This window comes from Oreochromis niloticus, linkage group LG17 (genome assembly GCF_001858045.2).
Source record: "Oreochromis niloticus isolate F11D_XX linkage group LG17, O_niloticus_UMD_NMBU, whole genome shotgun sequence".
In the NCBI taxonomy this organism is placed as follows: Eukaryota; Metazoa; Chordata; class Actinopteri; order Cichliformes; family Cichlidae; genus Oreochromis; species Oreochromis niloticus.
In genome coordinates this window covers 32,399,090-32,422,383 of record NC_031981.2, presented here as the reverse complement: position 1 = coordinate 32,422,383, position 23,294 = coordinate 32,399,090, and the positions used below count along the sequence as shown (strand labels likewise).

At 40.6% G+C, this 23,294-nt stretch overlaps 1 protein-coding gene across 1 annotated transcript in view; it reads right to left on the bottom strand.

Annotated features, from left to right (window-relative positions):
* The window catches only part of LOC100695501 (ephrin type-B receptor 1), a 121,767-nt gene that overhangs the window by 26,335 nt on the left and 72,138 nt on the right, over positions 1-23,294 (bottom strand). The window contains exons 10-14 of the mRNA XM_005457133.4: positions 14,967-15,132; positions 14,487-14,592; positions 10,216-10,277; positions 9,912-10,109; positions 1,273-1,520 (exon numbers count right to left, since the gene is read on the bottom strand). Coding sequence (XP_005457190.1) covers positions 1,273-1,520; positions 9,912-10,109; positions 10,216-10,277; positions 14,487-14,592; positions 14,967-15,132 — 780 coding nt within the window. The remainder of the gene's footprint in view (positions 1-1,272; positions 1,521-9,911; positions 10,110-10,215; positions 10,278-14,486; positions 14,593-14,966; positions 15,133-23,294) is intronic.

Here is a 23,294-nt window from a genome sequence, read left to right as displayed (position 1 = left end):
AAAGTTCCTGTTTAGAGCTGCTGGAGGCTTTGTTGGATTTATGAAACATTTTTTGATAAAACTCAAAATATTTGCCTTTTTGCTACTTCACCTCTGGGCCAGGCTGTCTCTGTTTCTTATAAACATCACTGACATCTCTGCAGTCGAAGGTGTGTGTGTGTGTGTGTCTTTTAATTCACTTTGCGCATCAAACCTCACCTTTGATGCTCCTCTAGCCTAATCCTCTGCAGGCAAAGACCTTCTTCTAGGCACACACACACTCACACACACACGACATTGATCTTTTGGGTCTTGTGCCTCCAAGATGGTCACGCTAGGACAGCAACACCAGTAAGATCGATCATTGTGTTTGTGAATGTGCGTGTCTGTGTATGTGTGTGTGCATGAGTCATCGGGTGATTTCTGAGTCAAAAGGGGTCACGCTGTGAGAACCAAACATCAAAGAGTTTCTCTTTCTGTTTTTAGAGGCGCCTCAAAAGGAGGGCAGGATCAAAGAGACGGACAGACTGACAGACAGTCAGGCTGGCAGGATGAGGCGGAAAGAGCACAGGAAGGAAGAGAGGAGAAAGGGAAGCGCAGGAGGCTATTTCTGTCTTTGTGTCTATTTCTTCAAAAACTCAGTCCTCCTCTCTCCAACTGTTGCTCTGTTTGGTTATTTAGTTTGAACCGAAGGTGAAGGTGCCTATACTCAGTTACCGCTTTATTAGGTATGCCTAATAAATAAACAGATTCAGATCTGGTAGAGGTATTAAATATCGCAAAAGCATGTGATATAATACTGTACAGTGCCATGTCAATGTGTGATGCTCAATCGTAATTTTTATCTTTTGTATTTCAGAGTGTAAATCGTGTGTTTCTTCCTGTCAGGCTAAAGGTGATGTTATCTTCATTTTTCTTAAGCATCATGTTGAGTTCTAGATGATAAATGGTTGGGAACTGAACCTGACCAACCAGACCATTAGCACCCTGAGCTGCTGAGCAGTGCTGTCCAGACAAGTGATGGTTGTTTTTAGAGTTGCTGAAACTTGCCGTAAGTGTGGAAAGCCTTTTTTTCTCTTGTCAGTTATATTTCTCCTATTTATGTTGGAGAAAAGTGTAGTAAGCCTTAATTATTAAGCTTTAGTAAGTTTGGCTATGTTGGGGTTGACGCAGTTCATATTAATGGATATGGCACAGTGGCACTCCTCATTCCTTGGGAATTTCCCCTCATAGGAACCTTAATCAAACCTTTAGACAACATGTCCTGAAAGTGATCTAAAGTGTAGCAGTTACCCTGAGAAATGAGTCCAGTGCTCCATTCTCCATGAACTCTGTGATTATCATCGTAGGCCTGCTCTTGGTGACCACGCCCTCCAGTCTGATGATATTCGGTTGGTCAAACTGGCCCATGATTGAGGCCTCTGACAGGAAGTCCCTCCTCTGCCTCTCAGAGTAGCCCACCTTCAGGGTCTTGATGGCCACAGGGATTTCTTTTTTCCCCACAGGTTTCAGGCGACCTTTGTATACCTCACCGAACTCGCCTGAAAAAGAAGAAAATATAAAAGGGGTCAAATTAAAGCAAATTCCGTTTTTTTCCCCCAACAGGACAAAAAATGTGCACTAAAGTATTCCTTAATTTTGAACTATTAAATAAATGATTTACCAATAAAATGGGATATTAAATTGTTGCATTTTAATTGCATTAATAATGTAAACGGGGGCTCAAAAAAAAAAAAAAAAACAGGCTCGATTTCATACTGAGCACATTCTTCTTTTGAATTGGATGACTTAGAGAGCCGTGTGTGTGAGGGAGTGCAAGTTAAACATACAAACACTGAAAGCTGAAAAGCTGCCATCTGCACCCTCGCTCTCATACTGATGGCCACCGAGCAGCTTCACCGGATTAGATTGAGGTCGAGGGGTTTTGCTCAAGGGCACTTTTTTCTTTTTTTTCTTTTTTTTTTTTTTTTTTGCAGAATGAAAGAACAACAAAAATTGGATCGCCTCAATAACCGCTCAAGGGTGAGGAAAGGTTGTGTAGCAGAGGTGGCAAACAAGATAAAAGGGACAGTGCCACTGTTGTTGCTTGGATACTTGGTTTTGCACACCACACCTCAAATATAATCTCTCAGTTAAATAAAGTCGGCCAGGGTTAAAGTGCTGGATGGAAAGAGTGCGCCACTAAGGACATGTCAGGTTTGCCTTTTCATTAGAGTTTCAAAGAAATGTAAAAAAAAAAAAAAGGTCAAAATGAGCTGAGACATTGTGCCCCAACTATAAACTATAACAACGTCAACAATGCACCTTTTGGGGTTTTTTTTGTTTTATACTTCCTTATTGTGACTTGTGAAACAACCAGGTTTCACAAGTCACACGATCAGGCTTTCTGCTAATCCCTTCAGCATTTAAAAATTAGTTTTTGCAGTGCTTTATTGAAGATATACTGTTTAGGAACCTAGCACTTCCATAACAGAGCGGACAGATAGCCGAAACACTCCGATTTTCCTTCCATTCCTACGCAATATGCACAATACAGCATGCAAAATACCACAACTTATGTGTTAATGCAGTTGAAGTGCATGTTACTAACTACCTTCTTATAGAGTCCCACCCTCTGTAAATGACCTGCCCAAAGGCTGTGCTTCCAAAGTGTTCGGAGCAAAGGAAAATAATTCATGCTCTTTTTTTTAACATAGCATCAGTTCACAACAAGTCACCGAGGTGGAATAAGAAAATACAAGCAAATGCAACTTCAGTGAGTTCTCCAAATAACAACAAAATACGCAGAGGAGAGTCATTTTACCTTTAATAAAACTTTTAATGACAGAGTGTTTACTTCATGCTTTTTGTGTATGTGTATGTGCTGCACATTAACATTATAACAATATATCTGCTTTTTTTTTTTTTTTACTGTGAAATGAGATCCTTTTAGTCTCGCTGTTATGTCATTTCCTGTTTTATTTTGATGACCTCTTGTCTCTTGTGTTTTGTATTCTTATCTACTTCCCCTGTCTTGTCATTTGTAATTAGTTTCAGTTGTTCTCTGCCTGCTGGCTGTTCCCTCGTTATCGTCTGTGTGTACATATCGTCTCAGTCTTACCTTGCTCTTTGTTGTGTTCTCCCTCATGCTCTATTCCTCATATAGTTTTGTTTTTCATTTTAGTCTCTCGATTAAAATTAAACTACCATAAAAAATTGGAGACTGTTTATTTCTTTGGAAGTGAGTAAACTTACAAATTCAGTAGGCGATCAAGCGTAACCTATAAATTTGAGGTTCAATAGTTCACGTGTCTCTCATTATGGTTTTCTTTGCGTTTTGCTGTGAAAGAAGCCGAACTGGTTGTAACTTCAATGAACTCGTTCTTTGCACACAAAATTCCCTTTCTGTGACACAGATGTCTTTTGTCAAAATAAATGCAGCTTTATGCTGATTGGGGACATGAAAATTGAATGTCACTTCAAAATAAAAGTCCTCATCCCAGAGATAAAAATCGGTGTGTGAATAATGGATGAGTAATGGGAATTGGATGACAGGCCGTGCCGTCCTGTCTCACTGTGATCTCTGCTCCACATCTTACTGCTCATTAAAAACTATCTACTGTCACCACTGTAAACCAGCCGACGCACAGACGGAGAGGGAGAGAAAAACTGAACGGGAAGGGGATGAGAGAGAGAGGGCTGTTGAAAGCGCGAGGGGTGGTTATGAGCAAGCAATGATAATAAGGACGAGGTAGGGAGAAGCGATGGAAGGATGGGGTTTTTTCTCCAAGAGGCCATGTCAGATGACATGTCACCGCTCTTTGGAAAACAGACAAGGTCAAAGAGACGACGGGAAAATCAAAGGAAAGATTTAGTCGTTGTATTATAAAAATTCTTGAGTCTACATTATATCTAACTATGCTGCTTAGTAAAGAACTGTCAGATGAGATATGGTTGCTACTTCCTTTTATAAATGTAAGTGTTTCATGATTCGTCTTCAGTCAAATAAAGTGCTTTTTGTGAAGGACAATTCCTACAGTGTCAGTGATAGTAATACAAAAGGAGGAAAGGAGAGGGTGTTATCGCAGAGGGAGAGGATGAGGGAGTAAGGTGAGATATTTTTATTATCTCCTCAGGGTGCTTTCTTCTTTTATCTTCCCTGCTCAATCTGTTGTTCTGCTTCCTCCCCGCCCCCCAGCCCACCCTCCTTTTGGTTCTTTGTTTAGCATTTCGCTATACACAAACAAAGTGAAACTCCAGAGGGGGCTGAATCACAGAGGGAGCTCAACATAGGAGGAAGTATCAGAGAAATACACAGATTAAAAACAAAAGGCAAACAGCTATGGATAAACTTTCACTATCACTTAGAAAGGTAGAGATCCGCCCGTTTAAGGGTTCAAAGTCCCCATCTCATATTATTCGGGCTCATATTCTCTCCTCCCTCCTTGCAGTTTTCAGCCCTTCTCTGTCACCTCTGGCTTAGGTGAGAAACTCTTTCGCTGAGGGAAATAAACCGAGAAACGGGGGAGGGATTACCAAAAGCCTCTCAGAGTACCTCAACAGACCAAAGCCCACAGCACATACTCGCAGCAGTTCTAGTTCACAACCTTTAACACCGTGAGCTCAATCGCTTTGAGTGTGATTGGTTTTGGTCAAAAGAAAAATAAGTAACAAGTTATCAAAGTATAAGATATGAAGAATAACGTTTTACTCCATCTAAGATCAAAAAATAAATAATCTGCACAAGGTTGTAAATTATGGCCAATAACAAACAGACTTAGGTCTGTGTAGACATTTAGCTTTAATTCCAGGACTTCAACAAATGTGTTGCATTGATTAACACAGCCTCAGTTTCAAAGGTTGAAAACTAATTGGGCAATTGATAAGGAGTGTCATGGTCAGATGAGGCATGTTCCCTCATTATTTCATAAGAAATGAAGCAGATGAAAGATCTGGAGTTGAATCCTAATGTTTAAATTTTATTTGCTTTTCACCAAAACTCTTAAAATGCAGCTCAAAAAGAGGTGAGTGGCAGTGAATGAGGCCAGCATTACACTAAAAAAACAAAATAAACGTATCAGAGAGATAGCAAAAGCTTTAGAAGTGGACAAATCAACGCCGCCATGAGTGGAAAGTGTGGAAAGGGCGAGAAACAGCTCATGAGCTGAAGGATAATACATCATCTGTCAAACATGGTGGAAGCAATGCCATGGCACAGGCATGTATGACTAATCTGACAGAGCTTCACAGTGCAAAGTATCCTACAAAAGCAACCCAAGAGCTTCTCAAAGCAAAGAAATTGGGATATTCTTCAATGTCCGAATCAGTTACCTGATTTTAGTCTAATACAGGACGCTTTTAATTACTGAAGACAATGTTGAACGCAAAGAGACCCACGAACTAGAAGAAGCTGAGGGTGGCTACAGTTAAGGCTTAGCAGAGCATCTCAAAGGAGATGAAAAAAATCTCTCTCAGTTAATTTTCAATAAAATGCTTAACATCACATATTGGCTATAAAGATGTAAATTTATGGATGAAATGCACACAGACAATGTTTAAATATATAGAACCTGATCAACTCTCTGTGGTCACGTTCTAGTAAAGGATATGGGAATGCTACAAATTAAATGTACCCTATACTTCTTAACAAAATTTATTCACAGAATCAAATGGTATTATAGCAGGATAGCTATTCAACTTAATCATGCTGAAAAAAAACTGAGGTACTCAGTAAAACTCTTCTTCAGTAAAAGTCTTGGTTACTTGCTGGTTACGACGGTTTTTGGCCATCACCTGCGATGGCAACTGGCTGAAACGAACCGTTCCATTTAAAAAGGTTGGTTACGTAGTAACAACAGTAACAATGACAGGGGCATCACAGCTAAAATTCATGGTGGAGGTGATCCTTTCTTTTCCATATCACACTTGACCAGCAAAGAGGCAGTGCCATGGTCCAGACAGGGAACCCAGGTGAAATCAAAAAATAACGCTTTATTTGAGTTGACAGCAGCTACGCTTGAAGTTGTTATCAAAACCTTTGTGGGTAAAAAGCCAAAAAGAGCTGAAATGTGTTGAGAGCAACAGCAACCATCTGCCTCTGGCAGTTATTTTTTATTGATTATTAAACAGTAATAGGTTTCATGAAATTTGACCTGATAGATTTTATGCAATCTTGCTCTAAAACAAATGACAAACAGGAGCAGTCATATACCCATTCACACCTTGACTAATGTGAAAAATGATTCATATCAGCTTAATATATATTAAAATCTGAATGCATTTTGAAAAAATAACCATCTTCAAGACAGCACCATACTGAACTATCACCTTACTTGCAATATTGAAGAATCCACCCCCACTTTATTGCAAGTACTCTCTTCCCTCCCATTTTCACCATTAACCAAATGACAGTTTAAAGTGAACCTCCAACCTTTGTGGGCCTAATGCTGTGATATATGATCTAAAAAAAAGAATGCCAATAAGATCAACATATGAACCTTTGAAAAAACTAAATAAATGAGGATTAATATTACCTTTCAAAATCTACTTGTAGCAAACAACAGTCCTGAACATCTGCTAGTGAATATATACAGGCTTAATTCTGTTATTCCTGTGAGGCAGAGGTATGGCTTCAGTGCTTCTGCTTTATTTGTCGGTCTGTTTAGTTGTCTGTCAGTAATACTGTTCGAACATGAGTAACCAAATTTCAGAAAACCTGGCAGAGCATGAGTGAAGAAAGAGCCTATTAAATTTAGGTGCAGCTCCAGATCGCTTTCTTTAAAACTGTCACACAGACACTGGCTGTGTCTGAGAGTGTGAGTGCCTTTTCTGACGTCCTGATAACAAACAATAAATATATGCAAATTTTTTCTGGGGGGATAGAATAGTAGTAAACATAAATACACAGCTCTAATATCATTATATAATCAGTTCTTATTGCCTATGTACAGTACTGTGCAAAAGTCTTGAGCTACAATTCATTTCTTTAAATTTTGATTTTAAGCTGTCATATTTGATTTTTTTAAAGTAGTCTTGAGCAATAATTTCTCAGCTTTCTGAGGATTTGTCTTTGGTCACTGGGTGTTTTTTGGCTCATTTTCCGTCTAGGCCTGACCATTTTTCAAGGAATGCTTTTTTTCTTTGACCTATCCAGCTAACTAACTCTAGGATGAACCAGTAACAGACAACTTAAAATTCTTTGCTAAGTTGTATCTTTAGGCACTTTGTAGTAGCAAGCTGTCATGGAAACACATTTGTTACCATTTTAGGTGACTCTGTGGAAAACACGAAAGAGAACACAGTTTGACAGGCATAGAATTGTGTTCTGGCACCAACAAAGTGATTCCCAAAGAGCAATGACCTGAAAACTAATGTCTCAACACGGTGTGCCAAATTTGCAGAAGGGACAAAAGAAGAATTTAGGTCCATAAATATTTGTACAGAAGCAATTAACTTTTAATGAAACAACTGCAGCTGAAGTGAAGACTTTCAGCTTTAATTTAATGGGTTGAACAAAAAGATTGCATAAAAATGTGAGGAACTAAACTTAACACAATCCCTTCATTTCAAATGCAGGTTAAAAGCAATTGGACTAATTAAATAACTGAAAATAAATTGTTCATTTCTAATACTTGGTTTAAAAGCCTTTGCTGGCAATAACAGCCTGAAGTCTTGACCCCATGGACATCACTAGATGCTGCGTTTTCTTCTTTTTAATACTCTGCCTGGCCTTTACTGCAGCAGCTTTCAGGGTTTTAGCAGGCTAGTCCAATCTAGCTTTTCTATTCTTGAGGCTTATGAGTTGCTCACACCTTGCAGTGAATCCTCTGTATTTACTTTCATGCAGTCTTCTCTTTATGGTAGACTTGGATATCGATACGCTTACTTCCTGGAGAGTGTTGTTCACTTGGCTGGCTGTTGTGAAGGGGTTTCCTCTTCACCATGGAAATGATTCTGCGATCATCCACCACTGTTATCTTCCAGGTCACTCACTCCTAATATTGTAGCACTTTCTCAGATGGGTTTTTTCTGGATGGCTTGTTTCACCTGCATGGAGAGCTCCTTTGACCGCATGTTGTCTGTTTACAGCAAAATCTTCCAAATCAAACCTCAAATCAAATTCAGGCCTTTTATCTGCTTAAGTGATAATGACATAACGAAGGAATTGCCCACACCTACCTGAAATAGCCTTTGACTCAACTGTCCAATTACCTTTTGTGCGTTTAAAAGGAGAGTGGCACATATTTAGGACCTGAAACTCCCAAACCCTTCATCCAATCTGAATATGGATACCCTCAAATGAAAGCTGAGAGTCTACACATTATGTCTATGTCCATTATATAACTATAATTGGAATATGTTTCAGTAAACAGGTAAAAAATCAAAACCTATGTCAGTGTCGAAATATATATGTACCTAACAGTATCTACAACTGATGAACAGCATTTGAAAGTTATGCTTAAGAAATAAGAATAAAATCCAACAAAGGCCAAACACAGGGCCTGAAAGATGCATCTGGCCCTCAGTTGATTCATCCACTGTTTCCCAAAGCCACGGCAAAAATGGTAAAGAAGCCATTCTTAAAAGCTCTATGTCAGTATTATGAAGTGGATCAGGATAGAGGTACAACAATGAGTGTGTACAGCCACTACAGCCATCATATAAAACAAAGTGGAGGCTTAGTCGTGGTTTTGGGGTTGCATTTCAGTCAGCGGTGTAAGGAAAATAAAAAGAAAGTTCACTCTGTGCTGAAGAATAAAGTTGATCGTACAAAATATTGACTTTCAAGCTTGTTTGAATTGTACAAACTGTGCTTTTGACTTATATACTGTAGTTTCCTTTATGTCTGTGAAGGTTCTCAGTCATCCAGGTCATCGTAGTCTAAGGAGCTTGGAAAGAAAAGCGTCTGGACTTCTTTAAGTTGCTTTAAGACGTTTCACCTCTCATCCGAGAAGCTTCTAAGGTCAAATTGTGGTCCCAGATTTAAGCCCTATGGGAGTGTCCCCCCCAAGAGGGAGAAAGGACCCCCTAATCAGTGTCCTAAGGTTTTTATCTAAACCTTAGAACTGAAGAAGCTTCTTGGATGAGAGGTGAAACGTCTTCAAGCAACTTAAAGAAGTCCAGACGCTTTTCTTTCCAAGCTCCTTAGGCTAGTTTCCTTTATGTTTGTACACACTTCAATAAAACTGCTGCATTTATTTTCCAGTGAAATGATGGGTGGCTTAAGACTTTTGCACGATACTCAAGCCCAACGACTGATAACTGAAGTGGATGATAACTCACACTCCGTTTTATACTTTAAAGGTGTTCCTTGTTTTTCTTTCCTTCCTCTTTTCCTTCCTCTTTTTCTCATTCAGTAGCCAAATTGCCCCCCCCCAAAAAAAAAAAAAAAAAAAAAATCTGAAGCAGCCCTGGGACTCTCAGCTTTCTCTGTTTGCCAAACATCATACAGCATTTTTACAGTGAGAGTGCAGATAGCCAAAGAGAATGCATGAAGACAGTTTTAATTTATTCCTGTGAAAGTTTTCAACATGAATAAAACATCTCTCCTGACTTCAAAGGAAAAATAAAGCAAAATAATAAACTGGCATTGTGTGATTCCAGATCTTCCTCATTCACACTAAAGTCTGGCACAGTTGAGGAATTTGATTAATTTGCTGTAGAGGATCTGCTCCTTCACATGGCGGTTGGTTTCATTAAATAAACCAAGGTTTGCTTTTCTAGCTTGTGTTTTGAGGCACTTTATAGAGGATAGCAGTGCTGTGACTGTGGTTATTTTTTCATCTCAACCTTCAACTGATTTTGCTTAAACTGAATGAATGCAGTGGTTATTCAACACATCTGAAAATAAATACAGACTTTCCCTTGCTGAGATTTTCTTTCAACAGCTTATAGAAACAACACGATGAAAGCGAAAAGGTCACCAAATACACGAAGGCACTTAAAATATCTACCTGATCCGATGACTTCCTCTATTTTGACACAGGAGGGATCGATTTCCTTGGCAAACTCTCGGACAGCCTCATTGGGGTCCTCGTAGGTGAAAGGGTCAATGTAGATCTTGACCCCCGGTGAACTGTGACCCTCAGACAGGCTGGGAAAGGTCACAGTGGGTGTGGGTCCACTGAACATGTCTGGCCTCAGAGTCACCTCTGAGGACAAAGTCAGAAAGCTCGAATACACACACTGTTTTAACACATCATATTTTATGTATCGTGATAAAGAAATAAAGAGCGCAGTGTTAGGAGGGGGTCGTACCTCCTCCTGTGTTGTACTGCTGCAACTTGTCACCATATACGCTCTCCTTCAGCTGCCTTCTCCTGCAGACAGAAACACGGACACAGAGATTTACGGGGAAGAAAAAATGGCAAGTAGGTAAAAAAAAATAAAACAACTCAAAGTTAGAAATGTTGCAGAAAGATCATGCTAATTGGTTGTCCTTTCGCTGCTTCTCTTTTGAGGTGAAATAAATTGTTTTCCAGAAGTGTGCTTAAGAGAGTCTGTCAGGAAATCATTAGTATTGGGTGACTTGTTCGTGCTCTTTGTCATCAGCTCTTGTTTCCCGCTTCTCTCCGAGGCTGAAACTAAAGGAATGCACGTGGTAATATTTTAATATGTGGACTGATCTCCACAGCAGACACCTAATACTGAGCGCAGGAGAGACAGCTTGCCGCTTGCTATTTCTGGGAGTTCATGGGGTCACTGAGACTTTGGACATTTCTCATTTCACAGCTAGTTTAAAACTCTTGCCGTATTAAATATTATAATTTAATACTTTTTTTGCACCACTTGTGTGTGATTTATTGGTCTACAACTTTATTTCTACTAGGAGTCATTTCAAATCCTTTTTTAAAAATTTGTGAAGTACATTTAGAAATGTTCCCTTTGTGTACACAACCAATGTTATTCCATAAGAATCTTTTGTTCGTGGTCTTGCACTCTAATTTTGATATTTCTACTTCACATAGCCCACCTCTCCCTTAATGTCAGCTAGGACAGGCTCTAGTTCATCTGCGACGCCCTAACAGGATAAGAAAACAAATATTTTACAGTCCAATGCATCCAAAATTTAAAGTTAGACTAACTTGTAGGTCTCCTTGCTGTCACTGGCTGTGGCCATGAATGACCGTTATTCGGAAAATGCCACACTCGGTTTTTGTAGTACCATACGCAGATAAAAAGGTATTGGAAATACCTAACAATAATAGCAATAGCAGCAGCAAGTGTAGTTTGAGCTTGAATCAGTTGATCAGCAAAAGGTTAAAGACTACAGTGTACAGAGAGGATTTCACTTAAATGCATACATGCAACTGCAAGCAGGCATACTGGTGAGAGAGGTGAGAGAGTTGCAGCTGCCAGTGGTGGAAACTACACTATATTGCCAAAAGTCAAAACGCAGCAATCCAAATCATTGAATTCAGGTGTTGCAATCACTTCCATGACCACAGGTGTATAAAATGAAGCAGCTAGACATGCAGGCTGCTTCCACAAACATTCGTAAAAAAAATGGGTCGCTCTCCGGAGCTCAGTAAATTCCAGTATGTTACCGTGATAGTGGAACAAGTCCAGTTGTGAAATTTTCTCACTACTAAATATTCCACAATCAACTGTTAGTGATATTATAACAAAGATGAAATGATTGGGAACAACAGCAACTTGGCCATGAAGTGGTAGGCTATGTAAAATCACAGAGCTGAGGTGCATCGTGGGCAGAGGTCACCAACTTTCTACAAAGTCAATCTCTACAAACCTCCAAAATTCATGTGGCCTTCAGGAACAGTGAACAATGGTCGAACAACAGACTTACGTCACCAAGTGCCATGCAAAGTGATGAATCAAGTGGTATAAAGCACGCCACAGGCTAGAGCAGTGCAGATGTGTCGTCTGGAGCAACGAATCACACTTTTCCGTCTGGATGACTGTGGGTTTGGTGGTTGTCGGGGCTCTCCCTCATAGTTTCCAGTGAGAGGAACTTGTAATTCTTTGATTTCATGCTCCCAACTGTATGGGAACAGTTTGGGGATGGACCTTTCCTGATCTAACATGAATGTACATCAGTGCACGAAGCAAGGTCCATAAACGCATGGATGAGTGAGTTTGGTGTGGGAGAACTTGACTGGCCTGCACAGAGTCCTGACCTCAACCTGACCGTACACTTTAGGGATCAATTAGAGCACAAATTCACTTCTGGAAGAATGGTCAAAAATTTCCATAAACACTCTTAAACCTTGTGGAAAGCCTTCCCAGAAGAGTTGAAGCTGTTATAGCTGCAAACCCTATGGATTAAGAATGGGATGTCCCTCAGGTTCATATAAGTGTGAAGGCAGACAAGCAAATACTTTTGGCAATATAGCGTATATTTAGTAAGGTACCATTTAATGCAACTTCAACTATACTTCATTTCAAAAAGTATTATTTTACTTTCCAAGACATTTATTTAACAGCTCCAGCAAATAGTTTTAAATGAACATTTTACACAGTTGATAATATTTTAAAATAGAGCACATTATTAAAGCCAACACCAGTGGTTTCCTAACCTTTCAAGCTCGCTGAATTACAAAAAGCAGAATGTAATGAGATCAGTCAAATGTCTGTGTTTTTTAACAGCTGCAACAAATAGGGATTTTTTTTGGTTCCAAATTTCTCACATGGTTTAATTTCAATCGAAATTCAAATGATATGACACCACAAAAAAAACCAAAAAAAACCCATCAAAGATGAAAAACAAACAACAGATTAGTCTATCACATGTTTTTCTTCTTCTTCTCTACCACCAATCATGTCCTCAACCCCTTTACCCTATTACCCCTATGTATAAAGTAATTCAAATAAGCTGTTCATGCACTGATGCCTGTAATTTAACAATCTAACGATGTCATACAGAATAATACAACACCCAGAAAGACCAAAGTGGTACTTTTGCAACATTGCTTTAACTTCATTTTAGTGGTCAAGCACATTTTCAGGAGGTGGTGGTGCCACAGGGTTCCTCTTGTCTCCAATTGGAAAAATGGTGAAATGCTGCCTCCTGGTTGGGGTTTAGAAGCTAGTATCAAATATGATGGCCTCTTATTCCCAAGTAACAGGAAGTGCAGTGTGACTTGAACCAGCAGATTGGCACAACATCTGCAGTGATGTGGGTGCTGTACCAGACTGTCATGGTAATGAGATTACTACTCCACCAACAGTCCAACTCTCATGAGACTGCAACAAATAGTGCAAATAGTGATCATGAGATCTAGTAATGACCAAACGACTAAGACCGATGAAATCAGTTTCCATCAGTAGAGGGAATGGGCTCAGCTTTGGAGATGAGGAGAACAGCTCAAACATCCAAAGGATCTCCTGCTCCTCCCTGTCAAAAGCAGGGAGGAGGTTAGGAGGTCTTAAGGGAGCCTTCCATTGGAGGTCATTGGGTATATCCAAACATGAGGTGATCCTAGAATAGACTCAGGGCTCACTGAAGTGATTGGGAGCACCTGGGAACACCTCAGGTCCTCCAGGATGAACTGGAAAGTGTTGCTGGGGAAAAGGAATACCCTACTTGGCTTAGTGCCATTGTGACCTGACTCCGTATAAGTGGAAGACGATGAATAGATGGCTTGATGGTGTTTTGTATGGACTGATGGATGGACATTTTATTACAATTATTCATGCAGAACTTTCACTTGTCATTGATTTTTTGACACATCAACAACATATAAAAATGTTACTTTTATCAGTTGTAAATTAAAGGAGGTACATCAGCTGTGGCTACGCTCCACACAACACAATCCCAGAGGCTTCCATTATCTGGTTTACGCTTAAGTAGCGATAGCTCGCACCGTGAGCTAGGTGCTGTTCATATGGTTGATAAACTTCCATTTTTTTCTTTTTTCTTTTGTTTACCATTTTAGCTGAAATAGAAGAATGCATGTGCAGCAGCTCTTTTATTCATTTAAAGGAGCTTTGTTAAAGTACATTTATTTGATTGATATTTGTGGGTGTCAGATTTATTTTACTGGATAATTATATTTGAAACAGATGGCAAATGTCAGGAAAGAGAGCAGGGGATTAGCAAAATGGGTGAGGGATTCTGTTGCTGGGGGCATTTTTATTCATGTGGTATGCGCCATGGCCAATCGGCCATGAACATTTATCCTGGAAAAAAATATGTTGTTCAAAGTCCACTTACTGCTTTTAAAAAAGCATCTACCAGTCTCTCTCAGCTAATCGATTTCCTCAGCGGTCATTAAACAATGTGATCTAAAGACGTGATGTGTGGAAGCTGCAACTGTGCTACTGAAGTGCTGCTTTGTCCACATAATTACAAATACCTTTGCATTTCGTTCAAAGCTCAAAAAAGTGGAAAAAAGTGGAGAACTGTTGTTTTAACTATCAGTTAATGTTCATAGTCTGACCAGTGAAAAGTATGTTATTTAATAGGACACGTGTCTAGCATCTCTACCTCTTTGGACATTGCAGTGACAGACATTTATGTGCGGCTGCACTTTCGTGTGAAGTGAGCAGGTGTGTCAGCTGTGCGTTACCTGGTACAGATGATGGCGATAGCTACTAGTGATACAATACACACTCCACCTACTAAGGAGCCAGCAATCAGAGAGAGCTGCTGTCCGAGCTCTGACTTATATTCATCTGCAGAACACACACACACACAAATTAAGAAAAATATTATATTTCATACTCCTCATATGTTTCAGTCTTGCATACACACAGCTGAGCATTTCTGGAAGGGAAAATATATAACTGACAGTTTTTTTCTCTCTCTAATACACAGAAAATATCATTTACAAGGCTCATTTTACATGACTGCAAGCACTCTCCACAAACACACGCACACACACACAGAAAGTAAGGGAGAATTTAATCACTTCACAGCCAGAATTTCACTCTTGCGCAACCCTCTCACATTCCCTCTCTCAGCCCTACACTCGCATTCCTCTCCACCACAAAAACCCACACCCACACAAACACCTCCACACACTCCAGATAACCACCCACCCACTTACCGTCGGTGAGGGTTTGGAAGAGCATCTCTTTGCTGTAGGCTCCGTAGCCCGCTACAGTGCGGGCCCTCACCTGGACCACATAGCCGGTCCCGGGTCTCAGACCCTCCAGAACCACATTAGGTGTTTCGCTTAGGACCATCGAACTGTTCAGCACGGATGACTGCAACTGTGTGTGAGGTACAGAGACAATTAGGAGATATATTTAAGAAGCACCCCAGACAGACTAAAAGAATATTTTGGTCACAGACAGACTAACTTCAGCACTTAGTTTTGGCCAGTATAAACAAAAATACATCCAAAGTAAAGCGAAAACAAAAGAAATTGGTAAAAGCACCCTTTGCCAGGCTTCATCACATTGCCCTGTTCCAAATAACAAAAATATTACAGTTACATGAAGTGGTACAATATGTAGTCATGGAGATAGTTTGGGTTTATTAATCCATATTTGGATATCTGTGTTTTCATGTAATGTGGAGCTAAAACAGGGGAAAAAAGTAATCCACAGGCCTCACTGTGTACAGCTTTTATTTTATTAAAACTTCATGCAGTGAAGTCACTGAATTGTTGTTTTAGGGAAGAGTGTGCTGTGATACACAGTGGCAAAAGCACAATTTTATTTAGTCTTTTTTCTTTGTGGTTATCTAAAAAGCAAGGCAACACTTCACATAGGTAGGTTTGGAATACTGGTGTCCCATACTAAACAATATCATCATTTCAAAATGCATTTTGTATTTAATCAGTTTATCATTGTCGAAAATGAAAATTTGTTTGATGAATTTGTAACTGTTACAAATTTGCAAAAAACTAAGAAATCAGGAAGGTGGCAAATACTCTTTAGCAGCACTGTGTGGGTCACTATCTAACCTAATCCACCTCGAGAATACAAGAAGTCTACGTGGTGCCGCCTTCCTTTTTGTTTTAATGATCTCCAGAGCTGAGAGCTGTACACAGACACAAGAGACTCATCAGTATTACACCCCATGATTCAACAGCTAGAACAACCTTAAGAAGGAATAACTTAATATTTCCTTAATGACTTTCTAAGCCATTGTGCGAGGATTTATAGAGGTGCTCACACTTTCTGCTCTTCAGTTAATCAAGTGTGTTTGATTAGCAGCACCTGGCTGCCACTTACCCTCTCAATTCCTATGGAGGCAGTGACTGATTCTGAGTTTTTGTTAAATAAATAATGACACAGTGCACATGTTTTGTAGTCCATCTGAGTTTGTATTTACCTCATTCATGGACCAGATGTATGCACCAGATGTGTAAAACTTTCTTTTTACCCTGACTGTACACATCAGCAATTGCTTGTAGATGGATCGATGGTCGTCAGTTTGAAAATTTGAACATATTATCCAACCCCTCTGGTTAGCTCTATTGCATCTGTAACCATAACCAGCTCACGTCATGGTTACACTGACATCCTGGATAAAACGATCTACACTATGGAAAAGTGAGTCATGAATAAAGAAACACTACTTAACTTACACCTCTGTGTCGTAACTAAACACTAAGATTGGGAGACTGCCATTTTTTTGCACCACATAAAGATTCAATAAGTCAGTTTCCTCTTTAAGACATAAAAGGTCAGAAACAACCATTTTGCGAGGTGTGAAGCCCTATTCAAAACTAAAGAACTACTAAAGCTGCTGCCTTTGCAGACTTGATATTGGTATTCTTAAACAGATTACACCAGATGATTTGTGAGGCTTAATTTGATTCAAAATGGGCAGAAGGCATTCAAAATACAGCGGCAGACTGAGTGTGTGCTGAATGAATATAATGATTCTGTGCATAGGAAACAGATTCCACACAGCAGAAAACAGTATGTGAGCTTAACCTTCCCTTCCCCATCAGTCTCTTATACTAAACTGTAACCAGAGTAAAGGGCAAAGTTGTCCTATTCTCTCTGGAAACCCGAATCCTCACAGGATCTTCTCAGACATCGAAGGTTCCTCTGGTACAGTTGCAGTCACTGTCAGAAGGCAAGAAGTCAGAAATCTTTAGCTGGCACTACTCTTAATCGTGCGATTTCCAACATTTACCACGTTAGCACCACTTTGTAGCCAACCCTACAAAAACAATGAATAGTCTTTAGCAATCCTGTGTCATTATTTCTGGAAAGACACGTAAAAAGGATATGTTTTTCCAGTTTTCTTGGTGTGGTAACAGAATCTTGCCACATGAGAACAAATGTTGTTCAGGCTTTTACAAGCTCACTATCGTTAACATTTCTGAACCTCCAGTTTTTGGCTCATATGATGCTCCTTCATCTCATATATCTTCCAGTCACTTTTTCACCCCTTTTAACCCCCACCCCCCTTCATTCCCTGCATACATATGTATTTCTGTCACAATGCAGTTAATTAGCCATTACCCCCAGAGACAGGTGAGAATTTGGTCTTCACCCCTTCCACTTCTTCTTCTGGACTGAATTAGGTATGAGACCTATCAGGCCACTCCAATAAACCAAAGACCACCACCTTGTACTGCTATCTTTCTCTGTCTGCCTTCTAGATTTCCTGTCTTCAGTCAGTTTCTTTCAGATAAAAAAAAAAAAGCTTCACTGCAGTTAATTTGAAATGGAGTCTGGAGAGAATGACAGATATAATGTGGTGATGGCATGAAAGTAGAGGAAGGGAAGCGTGCAGTGAGGATGACGGGTGGTAGGGTGGAGGGGGTCAAAAGCATAGCAAAGATGAGAGGAAGAGAGATGATGGTGGTGATGAACAGGACGGGTCAGGAGGGAAAAGAGTGGGAAGAAATTGAGGGAAAGGCAGGCGAAAAAGCAGGGAGGGCTACCAGAAGATGGAACGGATGAAAGAGGGTTAAAGATGATTGTTTTTATTATCGTAATCTTTCATAACCAACACTCATCCCCCGATCACCAGCCCCCCGTGTTGCTGCAGGGGCCTGTTTACTTTTTCCGGTATGCGATATCATATAGTATTTATTACCTTCATTCATGTCATCTTAATCCACTGATATCTCTTATTAACATATATAAAAGACGGACCCCGCTAATTGCTTTCTCATAATTAGGACATAACGCAAGGACAAGTGTTGAAGGCTTGAAGCGAATGCGTTATATTTGCAAGTGGACAGAGAAATGGGGTATTGTGTTGGGGGTGAAGTTTGAATTTGAAGGTGTGTGTGTGGGTGGGAGGGAGGGAGGATGAAGGTGGCTCTGTTTGCCAGAATGAAGAGGTTAGGGGGCAGCCCATCTGGGAAGGCCTGGTAGCCAGAGATAAGTAATGGGGAAAAATCCAGCCTTCTTGCACCATATCAAATCTACTACATTAAAACCTCATTATCTATAGAGTGGGAGTGGAAAAGGAAGGTGCGGGGTGGGGAGGATGGGGGGGCAAGAGAAGGTGGAGAAATTACAAAAAACTGCCAGAGCAGGAAGTAGAGTACAGCTGTCTGGTAAGAAAAACCTGTCCTCTCTCTGCAGGCTTATCAAACCACTCCCTGGGGACATCTTCACTTTCAAATATGTGCTAAAATTAGTCTTTATGTGGCCGACTGCTCCGTGGTGTGAAACGCGGCGTCTGAATTGGCTTCCGCGTTAAATGATATTGAAGTAAAAGCAGCAGCAAATAAGGCTGACTTAGAGTAAAGTCACTGTCATGATTTTGACTAACTAAGGGTTTTATCTGTGGCTGTCAGACCACAGCTGCAGTACATCTCTCAGTGAGAGAACTACTTCTCACCGTGTCCTCAGCTCACTTTAATTGCCCAGCGAGAGGCAGAATCTCGACCTCCTCTTCTCTCCCTACTCGCCATCTTTCCTGGAACTTTGCTGATACCAAAACTGTGAGAATAAGAGGAGCGGTGAGTGCTCCATATGGAGATAGGGCTACTGTGCTCTTCCTGTTATTTATTTATTTTTTGATTATGCCTCAGTGACAACACTGGGTATGTAGAGCAAAAGACTGTGAAAGAAACACAAAAAATGACAAACATGAAACACTAAACCCACATAAGAATATAGATCAAATTTAAAAAAAAAAAAAATGTTTTAAGGTGGTAAACAAAGCCACAACTCCTTCCTGTGCATCTAAGAGTACAATCACTATTTATGCTGGTGTAGGCTTTTCATGGTTGTGTGCTGCTCCTAGACAGCCAATGCACAGCTTTGTAGACTCTTGTCTACATGTAGTAGCTGTCTGCTGACAACAGGGGGCAGTGTCAAAAATATGCTGAGCAACAGGTCTGTAGAGTATACTTTATTGATCCCCGTGGGGAAATTCCTCTCTGCATTTAACCCATTCACTCTATGAAGCAGTGGGCAGCCACTGGGCGCCCAGTTAGCGGTGTGCAGGGACGGTAGCTTGTTCAGGGATACCTCAGGGTAGCCGTTCAGTAGATTCAAACCCCCGACCTTCCAATCATGGAGCCACCACTCTACCTCCTGAGCCATCCCTGCCCATCCCTGTAGGCTATTCTTGAAGTTCTAATACATTTGTTTACTACACTCTTTGTCTGCGCTTTATTGATCTTTCCATGACTTTGTAGGCTCCCTTTCCTGTTCAGGCCAGCGTTTGAATCCAGCATTCAACCTATGCATAGCATCAGCAACATCTACATACTGTTGGTTATTTTCTTGCTGTATGTAAGCAAGCCCACGTAGACTGCATAGCATAATCCTGTACTCTGCGTAGCCAAACACCTACGCAAAGAGACTACAGACGCAGTAGCATGAATCCCACTTGAAACAACTATTATCCGGTTCTGTGCTTCCGGATAATGTTTGAAATACAGCCAGTCCTACCCTGGAGAAACATGAAACATTTTACATTTGAACGATAGATGAAATGAAAATGATACAAATGGTTTTCGTTTATTGGAGATGAGTCACCCTCACCGAGCTTACGGAATCTCTCCTTTATTCCTAAAAGAAAAATCAGCGTCTGTCGTCTAATGCCCATTACAGATAAGAGACATTGAATCGGCATGAGTCTAAATGAAAGTTTTGTATAAGAATTAGTGAGGTTTAAGAGACAATAGTGAGACCTGCTATGGTGTATGGTTTAGAGATAGTGGCACTGATAAAAAGGCGAGTGGTGGAGCAGGAGGTGGCAGAGTTGAAGATGTTGAGATTTTAATTGGGAGTGAGCAGGAAATGGAGGAGGGATAGTGGATGTACTGGGCAAAGGATGTTGAAGATGGAGCTGCAAAGCAGGAGGATGAACACACAGAAGATTCACAGGTGTAGTGAAGGAGAACATGCAGAGGGTTGGTTTGACAGAAGACAAGGTAGGAATAGGGTGAGAGCTAACGCTAACAGTTAACCAGCTAGAGCACTAGTTGGATGCAGAAGAAGAAAAAGACAAGATAAAAATAAAGGTACATGCTGCTGAAAAATACCTGTTTTTAAAACTGTTACTAAGGCATCACAAATTATTACACAAATTAATTCAAAACTAACAATACAATTAAGTGCAATTTATAAAAAGCATTAATTCCACATATGTTGGAAAGCAAACCTTGAAGTAATAGGTACTGATTTTTAATTATGTAATGACAAATGGTTGCATTAGTGCCACATTAAGACTTGTGCAGCAGCAGTATCCATAAAAATAAAAAGGAAAGATTCAAACACACGTTTTCAGTTGTCCTTGTGCAGCCCTGCGAAGTTGACAGCCCTGGAAAATTGGAATCTCTGAGCAAGTTCTCTGAAGCCACGGACTTTAGGACTGCGCATGAGTGTTTTCATCAAAGAGAATAGATAAGAAAAACAGTTGACAAGAGTCCTGGGCATTTAAAGTTTGTACTTGCGCTCACAGCTGAGAGTTTCAATGAGTTATGGAAGTACCAACTCGCTGACAGTGTGTATTAAAAAGAAAAAAATGAGCACAGGGAGAAGCAGTGGTATTCCAAAAAATGCCAAAAACTATTTTCTTCAGATCTTGTGCGAAGGACTGGAGGATGGTGGGGAATGAAATGTGATCCGTGGCTGAGGAGGCACGCGCTCTGTTTGGTGTATGTTACACAATCCCTTGTAGGTGCTTCACTCTTTGTTTTTAATCTGTCTGCAGCAAAAGTCTGTCTGTTTTTGCAGTTCTTGGCTCAGCTTCAAAAAAGATGAGGACATTCTTATATTTACCTTTGGGTGATAGATATGGGAGTAATTTAACTCGGAGTCTCGAAATGCATTGCTTCCTATTTGCGGAATTACAAAGACAAGATATGCTGTCGCAATTTCCCTTTCTCTTCACAATTTTCTTTCCTAGAGCAACTTCTTTGATAGGAAAGCAATCAGAACCTGCATGTTTTACCACTGAATCAGAGGCTCACATTGGTGCCTCTGCTCTGACATTCGCCATTCAAGCTAGACTATGAAGTCTTTTGTTCCATAGTCTCCTGGTTCATACAAATTAGGACCTTGTCCACTACAGGGCAGCTGAAGGCTTGATTGCTTCACTAAGACAGCCTCACAGAAGATTGGTAGGAGCTTTGAAAAACACCCACTGAGGGGATAAATTGGTGGTTTAGTGTTTCTGCTTTTGAGTGAATCGGTTAACAAGATTAAATGATCTTCCACTATTCTACATTACAAAAGCTGGAGTAACACTGTTATCAACGCTGCAGCAAGACATTCATATTGTGATCTCTTTTGCAAAACACTGACTTCACAAGGGTAAATAATATTCTGTCTGCACAAGAAACTGCTTCATATCTTGAGTGCGTCCACAGAATGGAAATCTGATCACAAAGCTAGAAATATCTACGCTGCTAGAAAAAAATCAGAATATAGATCAGATCTCAATGGGAAAAAAAAATCATGCTGCCTGCATATCTATACTGATATAGATTGGGTAATGTGTTAGGAATGAAGGGATGTTACATTGTTTGATGGAAATGAAAATTCAAAGACACCCCATAAATCCAAGTGAAGAACGTATGTGGCAGACCAGCCCATTTTACTGAAACCTCATTCCAGCCACTCAAAATGTCCTCAATATGCTTATATACATGCCTGACAACATCGGTCCATGCTTCTAATGAGACCACTGATGGTGTCCTGGGGCATCTCCTCCTAGATCTGTACCAGGGCATCACTGAGCTCCTGGACAGTCTGTGGTGCAACCTGGCAGTGTCTGATGAAGTGAAACATAACGTCCCACGGGACTCCAGACGTGTCCTATTGGATTTAGGTCAGGCGAGCATGGGAGCCAGTCAGTATGAACTCCTTTATCTTCCACAAACTGTCTGCAAACTTTTGCCACATGAGGTCAGGCATTATCATGCACCAGGAGGAACCCAGAACCCACTGCACCAGTGTAGGGTCTGACAGTGGATTTCACAGTGTGCCAGTGTATTATTGTCTAGCCTGTAGAGGTCTCTGCGTCCCTCTGTGGATATGCCTCACCCCACCATCACTGACCCACCACCAAACCTGTCATGCTGAGCGAACGTTCTTCATTTGTTCTCCAGACCCTTTCACATCTGTCACATGTGCTCATGGTAAACCGGCTCTTATCTGTCAAAGGCATATTCTGGTGTTCTGGCAAATGCCACAGTGTCGGGCAGTGAGCACAGAGCCCACTAGAGGACATCAGGCTAGCCTCATGTAGTTTGTTTCTGATATTTGGTCAGAGACATTCACACCAGTGTGATTTTGTAGCTCTGGCAGTGCTCATCCTGTTCCTCCTTGCACAAAGGAGCAGATATCGGTCCTACTGATGGGTTAAGAATCTATTACAGCCCTGTCCATTTCTCCTGGAGTAGCTGTCTGTGTCCTGGAATCTCCAACATGCTCTTGAGACTGTGCTGAGAGATGCAGCAAACCTCTTGGTGATGCCACGTATTGATGTCCCATCCTAGAGGAATTGAACTACCTGTGCAACCTCTGTGGGGTCCAGGTGTCACCTCATGCCACCGGTCACTGACCCTAACTGAACTAGTGCAAAAAACTGTCAGAAAAGATGGGGAGAGAAAAAATGTCAGTGGCCTCCACCTTTAAAACCATTCCTGTTTTGGGGGTTTTCAAAAGGTTTTAATTTTTTTTGAAGCAGTATATATAGAAAACATGGAAATTCACATGATCAGCATGCCAAGGTCCAAATCCTAACAATTAATCCAACTCCAGGGCATGTCTCTGCAATGGTGAGACATGCCTGGTGAGTCTCCTGCTCCTCTAGACTCTACAGCCAAGCCCTATGCTAAAGCACTACTTTGGTTGGGGAAGTTACCCTCCAAGGTTTTGTTACAGGTGGCAGCAATGAACTTGTTATGTTCACCTTCTTTGGATTAATAACCCCTCCACCACAACAATCTCCATATTCCTAAAAGAAGAAGCAGTTTTCTGGTTGCCTTTAT